Source organism: Sebastes fasciatus, chromosome 3, assembly GCF_043250625.1.
Source record: "Sebastes fasciatus isolate fSebFas1 chromosome 3, fSebFas1.pri, whole genome shotgun sequence".
NCBI classification, from domain to species: domain Eukaryota; kingdom Metazoa; phylum Chordata; class Actinopteri; order Perciformes; family Sebastidae; genus Sebastes; species Sebastes fasciatus.
The window spans coordinates 38649558-38662621 of record NC_133797.1 but is presented as its reverse complement, the minus strand read 5'-3'; the positions used below and the strand labels follow the sequence as shown (position 1 = coordinate 38662621).

The 13064-nt window shown below is 37.9% G+C and overlaps 1 protein-coding gene and 2 long non-coding RNA genes across 3 annotated transcripts; 1 reads left to right on the top strand and 2 right to left on the bottom strand.

Annotated features, from left to right (window-relative positions):
* Positions 1-3644: 3644 nt before the first annotated feature.
* On the top strand, positions 3645-5803 carry LOC141762892 (ecto-ADP-ribosyltransferase 4-like). The gene is made up of 2 exons (XM_074627052.1): positions 3645-3745; positions 4889-5803. Exons 1-2 carry the CDS (start codon positions 3668-3670, stop codon positions 5801-5803), a joined length of 993 nt encoding a protein of 330 aa, XP_074483153.1. The 5' UTR covers positions 3645-3667.
* A 3110-nt stretch (positions 5804-8913) lies between these two features.
* Positions 8914-9974, bottom strand: LOC141765373 (uncharacterized). The gene is made up of 3 exons (XR_012593468.1): positions 9808-9974; positions 9624-9713; positions 8914-9439 (listed from the first exon to the last, which is right to left on the bottom strand). It is a non-coding gene; the product is annotated as an uncharacterized LOC141765373 (long non-coding RNA).
* Positions 9975-10877: 903 nt separating this feature from the next.
* LOC141765041 (uncharacterized) lies at positions 10878-12119 on the bottom strand. The gene is made up of 3 exons (XR_012593358.1): positions 11964-12119; positions 11163-11256; positions 10878-10985 (listed from the first exon to the last, which is right to left on the bottom strand). It is a non-coding gene; the product is annotated as an uncharacterized LOC141765041 (long non-coding RNA).
* Between the last annotated feature and the right edge of the window lie 945 nt (positions 12120-13064).

The following is a 13064-nucleotide window of genomic DNA, read 5'->3' as shown; positions in this document are numbered from 1 at the left end:
TCTGAAAAATAGATCTGAAAAAAGTCTGAAAAAAAAAATTCTGAAAAAAAAGATCTGAAAAATGTCTGAAAAAGATGTCCGAAAAAAAAGATCTGAAAAATTTCTGAAAATAAAAGTCTGAAAAAAAAGATCTGAAATAAAAGTCTGAAAAAAAAGATCTGAAAAAAAAGTCTGAAAAAAAAGATCTGAAAAATGTCCGAAAAAAAATATTTGAAAAATTTCGGACAAAAAAAGTCTAAAAAAAAAAGATCTGAAATATAAGTCTGAAAAAAAAGATCTGAAAAAAGTCTGAAAAAAAATATTTGAAAAATTTCCGACAGAAAGTCTGAAAAAAAATATCTGAAAAAAAATATCTGAAAAAAAAGTCTGAAAAAAAAGTCTAAAAAAATTCTGAAAAAAAATATCTGAAAAATTTCTGAAAATAAAAGTCTGAAAAAAAAGTAAAAAAAAAAAGATCTGAAAAATGTCTAAAAAAAAAAATTCTGAAAAGAAATATCTGAAAAATGTCTGAAAAAGATGTCCGAAAAAAAATTCTGAGAAATTGACACAGACCTAGATCAGGAGGTGAAAGATGGTGTTCATCCAGCTCTTACTGTGACTTCGGAGGGTTCGGTGCATGAGGGAGACGGAGTGCCAGAACCTGACGATAGTCTGCTGTATGGAAGGTTGAAAAACTCAGAATCACTTTGTAATTTGGACAATTTGGATGCTGAGGTTGAGTACATGCTTCAGAATAATATTGCTGTACCATCGTCATCTAGTTGGGCTTCACCGTGCATTTTGGTGCCCAAACAGGATGGAACACCTAGATTCTGTACAGATATGAGGAAAGTGAATTTTGTGACAAAATCGGACTCATTTCCTCTGCCACGTATGGATGATTGCATTGATCAGGTGGGGTCCGCCAAGTTTGTTAGCAAATTCGATTTGCTTAAAGGTTATTGGCAAGTACCTTTGTCCAAGCGGGCGCAAGAAATATCTTCATTTATCACACCGTCTGGCCTGTATTCCTACAAGGTGATGCCATTTGGGTTGAAGAATGCCCCCGCAACATTTCAGCGTTTGATGATTCGTGTCGTGTCTGGGTTAAAAGGCTGTGCTGTGTATCTTGATGATTTGGCACTCACATCTTCAGCGCATCCGTGCGTTGTTTGACCGTTTGGCCGAAGCACAGCTCACCATTAATTTGGCCAAATCTGACTTTGCAAGAGCTACAGTGACATACCTCGGTCGTGTGGTGGGAAATGGTAGTGTAGCGCCAGTCCAGGCCAAGGTTATGGCAATAGCTGGATATCCAAAACCCACAACAAAGAAGGAACTCCAAAGGTTTTTGGGTTTAGTGGGTTACTACAGGAGTTTTTGTAAAGACTTCTCCACCATTGCGTTTCCCCTCACTGAACTGCTTAAAACCAAGGCGAAATTTGATTGGTCGTCTGGATGTCAGACTGCTTTTGATAACATAAAAATGATGTTATGCTCTTCTCCTGTTCTAGCTGCTCCTTGTTTTGATCGAGCGTTCATGCTCCAAGTAGATGCCAGCCAGGTGGGAGCAGGTGCCGTCTTGCTCCAGGGAGACCACCAGGGGGTGGTGAGGCCAGTTAGTTTCTTCTCAAAGAAGTTTAACAGCTAACAGGGAAATTATTCTGTTATTGAGAAGGAGGCTTTGTCTCTCATTTGGGCATTACAGCATTTCAACGTGTATGTAGGAGCGGGAGGGCCAACTTTGGTTCATACAGACCACAATCCTCTGACGTTTCTGCATTCTCTTAGATGCCCAAACCAGAGGCTGACAAGGTGGTCCTTATTTCTTCAGGCCTACAACCTTGAGATTAGACATATTAAAGGAACAGACAACATTATTGCTGATGCGCTATCACGCGCCCCTCTGTATTGATTAGTCACTAGTGTGACTGGCTAGAATGATATATTGTCCTGTTGTACTGTTTCATACACCTGTTCTTTCTGTGCCACCTTCTTAAATTGCTTCTCAGGTACCGGGGTTGCTGATGATGGGGTAGAAAGCTGCGGGAAGAATATTCAGTGCTAAGGTCGTATATTATTTCTGTTATTTGTTTTTGTTTGCCTTTTGTTTGTTAGTTAGTCCTTTTGAGTAGTGGTATTTGTTCTAGTGGGATGGGTTTAAAGTATGCCGGTGTTCCCTTGGGACACCGACTTTAAGGGGGTGGGGGGGTGTGACGGCCCCTGCCTCACTACTGAGATGCCAGTGTGGATTTGGCCATTCATTCTTTCCCTGTGTCCTTGAAGGTATCACGGGAGAGGATGCCTGATGCAGAGCACCTGATGCTGGCGCGTCCTGAGTATAAAAGCCCCAATCAAGTGCTGCTCTGCCCTTTTTTCCTTCACCTGGACTCATCCCTGTCAGAACCTGCCGGGCTGCCTTTGTTTGGCTTTTCTTTAGTTTCCACTCACAACACATCACACTTCATCATGCTCACACATCCACATCTACATTACTGATGTTACTGACTGACACACTCCACATTTGTAGTTATTTCTGTATATCCTTAATTTATTTGTAATAAATATCTTTAATTTACAATCAATCACTGCGTCCTTTCCCGTATTTGTCATGGCCTAGGAGCCGGGCTATGACAACACATAAACACACAATAAAACACTTTTATTTTTTAACTTTGCAAGATGTAGAGAACAGTTGGGGTAAATTTTATGGTATTCTTTTCATTTGGACAAAAAGTTGCAATTTATGAAATCATTCAAATAAAAAAAAAAAAAAATGTTGGTTTCATTTTTTTTGGAGAAAGTGAAAGTAAGTGATTTTTAGTTATAATTGTATTATTATAAAATGTCTCTGGTGCTAATGGATTTATAATCTGAATGTGATGCATTTCTATTCACTTAAAGTTAATAGTTCCTCAATGTATGTTCTGTGTATGGTGTGCATGATATCCAATACATATGCCAGTACAGCACACTCAAAATGTCTATAATTTCCAGACTTCAAATTGTCTGTTAACAATCTTTGTGTCTGTAATAAGGTAAAATATCTTAGACATTTCATTACTGAAGACATGACAGATGATGATATTTATAGGCAATGCCGCTATAGATGTATGCACAAGCAAACATTCTCTCACAGAAGTTTAGTATGTGTTCAAGATAGAGTGAAGATGTCTCTGTTCAGAGCATATTGTACACCACTGTACTGTCTACAGCCCATTTGTGGTCAAACTATAAAAAAGTGAGCTTACAGAGACTTCAAGTTGCATATAATGATGCAGTGAGAATATTACTCAAAAGACCGAGATGTTGCAGTGCAAGTGAAATGTTTTATGTCTGCAGGCATAAATACTTTAAAAACTGTCTTAAGAAATCTCATGTACAAATTTATATGCCGGTTAAATGACTCTGAGATTGAAATAATCTTGCGGTTGTCTAACATAAGATTTAACACTACACGGTACCAATCACAGCGGTGGAGGCATTGGTATAGTTCTTTATATGTGGCATTAATGTATTTATATTTCTAATCTATTTTAATCATGACTTTTTATTGTGCATCTTGTAATGTAATGTTTTATATGTAATGTCTTGTTTTTTATCTGTACCTTGAGTCTGCAATAAAGTTTGGATTGAATTAATAGGCAGGAATAATAAATGCCTGCTTTCTTTTTAGGTATCTTCAATCATGATGAAGGAGAGTATGTTGATGTTTATCGTCCTTTGCTGCCTCTGTGTGAGGATAAGACCTCTGAATGCAAAGACGGTAAGATAATTAATGCATACAGTAACATGCCACTAATATCCACTGATTTTACAATATTTCACCACTCTGTAAAAAATACTTTTGTATTCTAATTATTAGTAAAATGTCTTACGCATTCAAAATGATTGATGACGATGAAGTCTGAAATTGACCTAATTGAATTTGATTAAGTTGATCAAGTTCTTATAGTCATAAATCATAAATAAAAATGAATGACTGAATGAATTAAAATTAATTGTAAAAGTGTGTAAGGGTTTATAACATTATGATCGAAGTATATGATTCTGTTCTCATGCTCTATTATGACTCATAAATTGTTGCAGCCAATTTTGGGTTGATACCATTTAATATTTAATTTGGTGCTAAATTTAACCATTTTTTAACACTGGAGAATTAATAAAAAATATCAAGAATTCCTCCAAAATACCACATTAAGACACCAAGACCTTGAGGAACACCACAGAAAAAGCCATGCTGTGATTTTGGATCAAAAACTTTTGACATCTTGAGATTTCTGCAAGAATTGAATTTTTCGGCGATAGGACGGCGAGCACGTCTGTTGTGTAAACTGTTCAGAAACCCCCTTATTGTCAATCTACCTATGCAAGTCATCCATCCTCTGAATGTTCTAGGTCTGTAGTTTGTGGCTGTAACAATTCATGAGGCTGTGATTATCCTAGAGGTCACCACAGGTCATTTCATACAGTGCGGTCAGGTTTCAATAAATGGTCCCACTACAATGAAATTGCTACTATGGAGACTAACATCATCACACATGAATACAGTTGAACTCATTGGATCCACAAGAGTCTCAGCTTTACTGTGATACCCATTTTATGTAATTCAAGACTGTTTAGGGACCCCATGCAGAAATATTCAAATACACCATTTTAGAATAGAAGGAAATGACCCATTTATACTGCATGCAAAAAAACTGCATGTGATTATAAAGTGGGCATGTCTGTAAAGGGGAGACTCGTGGGTACCCATATAACCTATTTTCATTCATATATCTGGAGGTCAGAGGTCAAGAGACCCCTTTGAAAAATGGCCATGACAGTTATTCCTCGTTAAAATTTAATTTAATGTTATTTTGTAAAATGCATTATCTAAATAAAACTACATGTTCTGTTTTTTCAACAGTTGCCTGAACATGACACCATAAAGGCCCTGTTGAAACGCTCTGATGTCCAAAAGGTCGATGTTGAGACATCCTCTCCACAGGAGGCTACAGTGGACCCATCTTCAGCATCTGAAGAGCCTGTAAATGTTCAGAATACCTCCGTTCAGGCTGCCGTGCAGAAAACCACAAACGCCTCGCTGAAGGCAGCAGTACAGGTCCCGTCAGGTCTGTCCAGGCTCATCAGAATCCCTCTCAGCTTGTCTCTGGACTCCGTCGATGACATGTATTACGGCTGCTCCCAGAAGATGCTGATCAACGTGAAACGCCACTACCTCCCCAGGAGCACCAGGGAAGGTCTGCACTCCACATACACAAAGCTGTGTGCCCTCAAAGCCATGAAGAATAAGGACATGTATGACCCGCTGTCCTGGAATCACTTCAGGGCTCTGTGTGCCTACACAGCGGGGTCATACGACGACCTAAACCGAGCAGTCCGTAGGGGGAAGGCTTCCTACAAGACATCGTTTCAATTCCACGCCCTCCACTTCCTGCTGTCTGACGCCATCCGGCTCCTCAAACTCAACCAAAGAAGCTGCTTCACCACCTACCGGAGGAGCAAACTGCTCTTCATCGGGGAATTAGGACAAACCATTCGCTTCGGCTCATTCGCCTCCAGCTCCCACAACAAGGACTTGCGTCAGTTTGGACGGAGGACCTGCTTTGAGATAGAAACATGTTTTGGCGCCTACCTCAAGTCCTATTCCGAGTTTGACTCGGACAAAGATGAAGTACTGATTCCTCCGTATGAGATGTTCACTATTGTCTCTGTGAACGTGACGGGAGAGAACGACTTACACTGTGATGCTTTCTACAAGCTTGAGACTGCCGGGGTTTACAGCAGTCTCAACTGCCAGGCTGAGGACCTTTATAATTAGCAGGAGTGTCCACTTTTAACACTATATCAGTTTAGCTACTGTCACCAGATCAGCAACATGTCTATTCTATTATGCTTCACTGTCTTGAATTCATTAAAACAAATGTCTATTTAGAGATTGAGAGTTCATTCTTGACCTTTGAAGCAAAACAGTCGCACCACAACGACCATTTAGTAGCTGTTCTGGAGCTTTAGATTGTATGACATCATCTTCCTCAGCAGATGGACGTAGCCCAGTTGTCATGAAATTAGTGATGTGTCGGACGCGAACGAGCCGGCTCAAAAGAATACAAAGTTAATTCATATGCTTTATTTCCATGTCTGCTGTTAAATATATGATAATTAGAAAATAACTTCTTTGAATATGGACTTCTTCTTTTTCAATAAGTCACACAATGGTGAGATTTGTGCCTGATCAGATGTGTCTTCTATTAGTTTTCCACCTCCGATGAAGAGCAGACGCTCCTCAAGCCTAAGGGCCCTATTTTAACCATTATATGCTATTTTAGCATACAATTATTAAATCATGTTTATAATAAAGTCATTTTTGATAAATTGAGTAATTTGGCAGTAATTCCAAAGAAATTTCAAATAGGTTACTTGCTAATTATCAGCTAATTACTATGAAATTTGCGGACCTATAAAATGAAATGTTACCAAAATCGTTAAGAAAAGGTAGTAATACCACAGTGTAAAAATACTGTACTTAAAGTATCTAAAAGTACCGTTTATTATTATTATGCTGAATGGTACATGTCTTGATGCAGTACTGTAAACATCACATTAATATTGCAGCTGGTTATGTACTGTATATATGTATATATATATGTATATGTATATGTATATGTATATGTATATATATATATGTATATATACTGTATATCATAATGTATTAGTTGATTCAGATTATTAATACACAATATAAATCTGCAAAGTAACTAAAGCTGTCCAATAAATGTAGTGCAGTAAAAACTACCTACAACCTTTCCCTCTGAGATGTAGTGGAGTAGAAGTATAAAGTAGCAGAAAATGAAAACACTCAAGTAAAGTACAAGTACCTCAAAATTGTACTGTACTTGAGTAAATGTGCTTAGTTACATTAATACTAATATTGCAGTAACATGTATGCCCGGCTGACTGACTCCTGTCAGTGGAGTGCTGCTGCCACCATGTGTTTAATGGGAGGTTCTGCACACAGAAAGCTGGAGGCAACTTATATAAACTTCTTAAACAAATCTACTTCTGACAACACTTGAAGCAAGAAATAGGCGATGCCACTGCTGAATCTCCTGGCGACTGCTTCTCCTGCATTGAGACACCCTCCATCACGGATCTGGTGGAAATGCAGGTCGAGCATGTGCAGGCAGCAGCATGGAGGCGGGCCGGTCCAGCTTCATAGTCGTGGATCTTTCTTCAGTGTCAGCCTCGTTTTCACCAAGCAGCCAAATTAATACCCTCACTTTACAGATTTGTATTAAACAGAGCAGTCGCTGTTTTGATTATTTATGTTTTTATTTATCTGCACCATCCTTGTATTTTTCACTCAAACACAAATGGTGCAGTAGTTCAAGACTGTTCTCACAGTTTGGTACCTCAAATTACAAAGCTTCTTTTCATTTCATTTAAAAATGTATTTAGAACATGTAGAATACAAAAAAAATAAAGAAAAAGAGAACGATCATACCAACAAGTGGACAACCAGAAAGAAGTAGTATTTACATACAATGAAAAGCAAAAGAAAAGCAAATTGTCAAACACTTCATGCCTTGATTTATATATTCGAAAAGGAGTAAGAAGTACAAACTTATTTAATCCCAGGTTATGGAACTCACTCCCCCCACACATCCGGCAGTCTGACAATATCACATCATTCAAATCCCTCCTGAAAACCCACCTGTTTAAACTGGCCTACTCTCTCTAGTACTCATCATCACCCATCATATGTCTCTGTACAAATATGTTTCTGTCATGTCCTGTTGTTTTTAGATTATTTTATCTGTCAATGTTTTAACTGATTTTTGTAAGGTGTCCTTGGGTGTCCAGAAAGGCGCCACTAAATAAAATGTATTATTATTATTATTATTAATCCCACCCCTTCTCCATAACTCATTCATTAATAATTAACCAGCTTCCTTATTGAGCCATACATATACTCTAATTAAATGTTCTTAAATTTGTCTACTATAATTACCTTTTATCTCTGTCATACAGAAATATGAATTAATTACTGATATAATTATCCTTATCAAACTATAAATTTGTTATCAATCCAGAATACCAATTCATTACTTATAATATAACTTAATCACAATACCAATTACTTACTTATATATTTAACTTAATCATATTGACTAGTTATCTTTTCGTATATGCGCATATTATTATTGATAATATACAATTTATAATATACAATATGCACATGCAATACAACATGCAATACACATACACACACACACATATATATATATATATGTATACATTGCATATTGCACTACATGCGCACACTGCACACCACATACACATATACATATATGTATACATACGTATATATATATACAATACACAGCATCTGACCATGAATACATTATTCTAAATTTGATTTTGAATTTTAAATTTGCATTATTCTTTACAGAAAAAATATGAAGATAGACTAATACAGAATAAATATTAAGTAACCAATAAATAAATAAACAGTAATAGATAAATAAACAGTAACCCCTGTAAACACCTTGTGATTGTCAAACCCCCACTTCATCCCTGTACCTTGTGAACATCATGTCTTTATACCTTATTTTAAACTGGTTTAAGTTTGGACATTGCTTTAGCTCCACAATGAAACTGTTCCATAGTTTCACTCCACAGATTGAGATACAGAAACTTTTCATGGTTGTCCGAATACTGTGAGTTTTAAAATGACCTGTTTAAATGTGTTACATACTCTGATGGTTGGAATCAAAATTCATCAAGGTTAAGTTTTTCAAGTTTATTTTTTATTTCATATCACCTGAATCTGGCATTTATGTTGTTTGTTATTCAATTTGTAAATGTTAAATTATATGTTGGAATTGTTACATGATCATTAATGTGCTTTTGTAAGATGGAAGAATGATATTTGTATGTTATTTTATACTTGTATCAAGTTCACTGCACTTGTGGGTTTCAAATAGATGATAAAACAAGCAGAAATATTTTTTTGATTTTTATTGAACAATAATCATTATTATTATTTGTGTATGGGAGGAAACCAGAGTACCTGGTAAAACCCATGCATGCACGGAGAGAATACTCTACACAGACAGAGACCAATCACCAGTCCTTCCTCTGTGCGGCTACAGTGCAGATCACTCTGCCACCGTGCAGCCCTCAAACTATGGAAGTATGGTGAACACTCACCACACCTCTCCCCAGCAGGTGCGTATGGTGAACATTCACAGTACACCACACCTCTCCCCAGCAGGAGGTTTGCTGGGAGAAAGTATGGTGAACACTCACAGTACACCATATCCCATATAGAAGCAAACACCGTCTTCTATATGGTCCCATGGACCCTGAAATTGTACACGCAAGTGTAGTCAGGATTTCCCCAGTTGCTCTCGACTTGCAGCTTCACGTGGCTGAAGACACCTGCTTCCTGATCCTGAGAGATAGAGAAATGAACAGAGAGAGTTAGTTGAGCACAAACCGAGAGGATGGGAAATAAGGGATATAATGAGTAGCCTACAATGAGGACAGACAAACTGTAATTCTTATGATATATTAGCTTGTGGGTGAAATTTAAAAAATGCATGTGCATGTGTTTCGTTGCACGATGTAATACTCACAGACAGTTTGAAAGTCTGCAATGACTCGCCGTCCTGATCATAAAGAAAGGTTCCTAGTAGGGTACCTTCATCCTCTTTAGTCTTCATGCCCTGCAAGAGAGAAAGATAGAGATCCAGTTGAGCACCTTGTTGTTCTCCGTGTATGTGACGTCTGCAGTGTAACAATTTTAAATTTGTGACTTACATAGACAGCAAACATCTTTGGGCTGCTCGAGATGCTGTCAGTTGTCACGGTCTTTGAAATGTGACCCAGTGTCACATGGCTGATGGTCACTGGGTGGGACAGAGCTATGACTAAATGTCCACGCTCACCATCAAATGGCCAGCAGCGTCCGTCCACGATTGGTCCTCCCTGAAGAATAAAAAAGAGTATAAAAAAAAGTTTAGATGGTATGAGGTATAACAAAATAGACAGTAAAACAATCCAAATCATTAGATGATATTGCCAAACCGCATAGCCATGTGTTTTGTGTGTGTAGTTCCTAGTTCCTACCTGAGTCACAATACTTGGGTCTACAGGTGGTCTCCAAAGACGTATCAGGTATACAAGAAAACAGGTTGGTCCGGTGCATTGGTATGTTTCCGAGGACAATCGAGCTAAAACAAAGGCCCCTGCACACAAAAACACACACAAAGAAAGTGAAAAAGGGATCTCAAAACTAAAAATCACATGTGTGAATTACAATCTGACAGATTGAAAAAAATGATGAGGGTGATTTAGATGTCTCACCTTGCGACTCCAGGGCAAAGTTGAGCATAGTGTCCCCTGGTGGCTCCTTGACCCACTTTAACCTCAGCACCTCGTCCTGCAGCATTCTCATCCGCTCCCCCATCCATTCATATGTGCTCAAGGCCTGTAAGTGACAGGAGATTCATTTGAATGGTGGATGTTGACATCATTGTGTGTTTCAACATGTAGGTGAGAACATATTTGGGCTGTGATTGTGTTTTATAGGTGCACATTAAGAATAAAAAGAAGGTCATACCTTATCCCGCTTGGTTGATGGGAAAAGTGACGCTGAGGGTCCTGAGTCAAGAGAGTTGCTGTTCATGGATAGAGCCAGGGTGACGTATACAATTCCTGATGGATGGAGAGAAACAAAGTATTGGAGAAACAGGTCAGTGATGTTTAATTCAAAAGACAGACACTCTACAGTATAAAACACACAAGCTGATGAACAAGATATGATTGTTTGTAGAAGGAGAGATCGCTTACCAAGACACACGGACAGCATGTAGAACAGCCAGTGAATGGCCCCGCTGTCCTCGTCGTCCCAGCTGGCCTCTTTGGTCCCAGGTGCAAACCTGACGGTTTTCTTGGTGGTGTCTCTTGGGCTGTCTGGAGCAACCCTCCTAGGTCTTCTGAAAGTATTTTACAATGAAAATGAGAAAGAGAGTGAGAGCTTTGAAGATGTATAATGAAGACGTTATGACTGTTAAACACATACTGTACATAGCCTGTGTGCTACAGAACATATACTAGCATGACTGTGACACACACACACACACACACACACACACACACACACGTCAGCTTACCTATAAGTAGAAATCTCCTTGTAGGAAATGACTGGTTCTCCTCGAAGGTTGTAATATCCTGCGTTGGTCAGTCGAGAGCTTCTACGTAACATGACTGTAAACCAAACAAGAGAGCAGAGGAGGTGGTCAGTCACTCACTGACACTAGTTATGTCATACACTTTGGCTTTTCTAACTACAACACTTCTACTATTAGAAGCAACTCAGTGCATGTCAATAGTTTTCTGTTATTGAGTGTCAGACACACCGGAGCCAAAAAAACACTGTGTCAGAGATGTGTGGAATCAACTAAAGTCATTTTTGAGGTTGTAGTTTGTGTTGGATGAGCTTTTTAACCATCTTCTCTTCTTTTTGTGAATATAGACTGATGTTTATTTAACTTTTTCTTTAATATTTATGATATAAATAATTATATTTATCCTCTTTTATTACTTCTCAATGTCAGTTTTTGAATAAGTATAAATCCAATCAGTGCTCCATTACTGCCTAACCCAGTTGAATAGAGGCTTACAGGAACTACCACCTGTGCATGAAAGTCATTAAACAAAACTATTTGACCTAACATCAAGTTGAAAATATTGTATATATATGAATTCTTGAAAGGTGTTTCTAACATTTTGTCAAACTCCATTGGACAAAATGATTAGAAACATCTCTCTCACACAGTCTGAATATTAATCTCTCAAAGGTAGGATTAATCAGGTTACATATGAACCTGTTCTAACAGAAACCATACAGAGGTATTGCTGCTCTGCTTACTGAGTGTGTGTTTCACAGATCTGGGAGAGAAACAATGATTTACCTTCACTTTGCCTGTGTGATGACATTGTGATAATGAAGAAGTGGATGTTTTGCGTTGAGTTTTGGTTTCTCTGCGGTTTTGCGTCGAGCTCACTGAAAAGTCCTCAGCTGAGTCTCCAGATAACTTGCTGTGAGAGAATAAGTGAATCAGACAGAGTCCTAATCTCACTGAGTTCCATAACGGCTGTAATGCGTCAGAGAATTCTAGAATGACATCCTAAACGTAGATCATAGTCACGCCCCGGTAGCTAGGCAACCATCAATGTCACTATGATGAATAATAATAATAATAATAATAATAATAATAACACTTTGATAAAGGCAAAAAACAACAACAAAAGTGGTAACACTTCATTTTTCATAATAAGGCAGAAATGCATAAAGAAATGTATGAAGAAAAGAATACAGAAATAAATAAGTTTTGGGAAATAAATAAGGGGTGAAATACAAAGGGAAGATTGTGCATAAATAAATAAACTAGAATTGTACTCGATACCGTGAGGTGGTCGGCTTATTATTAACACTGTGTTTCAATGTAACGTATCGGTGGATGCCTCTCTCATTCAGCAGCCTTGTTATGTCTGTATAATGTTACACTATGATGTCTGTCATCCGCTCAGCTACAGCTTTTTATCTTTAATTATATTTATCCTCTTTTATTACTTATCTGTGTCAGTTTTTGAGTTTTTGAATAAGTATAAATTCAATCAGTGCTCCATTACAGCCTAACCCAGTTGAATATAGGCTTACAGGAACTACACACCTGTGCATGAAAGTCTTTTAACAAAACTATTTGACCTAACATCAAGTTGAAAATATTGTTTTGTTTTTTTGCACAATTAGAAACTTTAGTTATATTAGGAAATGTACAAAAGGAAATTCATGTCCATGACTGGATTTGAGGACCATAATGAGGTTAGAAGAAGGGGGATGATAGGCCCAATAAAGTCCCAAGTCTCGTGACCCGTTTTAACGTAGAAAAATGATTCAAAGTTTAAAGTATGGCAACTCTGTATGGCCCTAAAGACGTGTGTTTTTGAACTCTCTTCACATCGATTTGCCACTCATTCCTGTGGAGCAAAGAAATCGCGCTTTCGCGCGT

Coding starts and splice junctions, on each gene's coding strand:
- LOC141762892 (XM_074627052.1), top strand. CDS start 3,668: ATGATGAAGGAGAGTATGTTGATGTTTATCGTCCTTTGCTGCCTCTGT. Junction 3,746..4,888: donor GACCTCTGAATGCAAAGACG/GTAAGATAATTA, acceptor TTTTTTCAACAG/TTGCCTGAACATGACACCAT.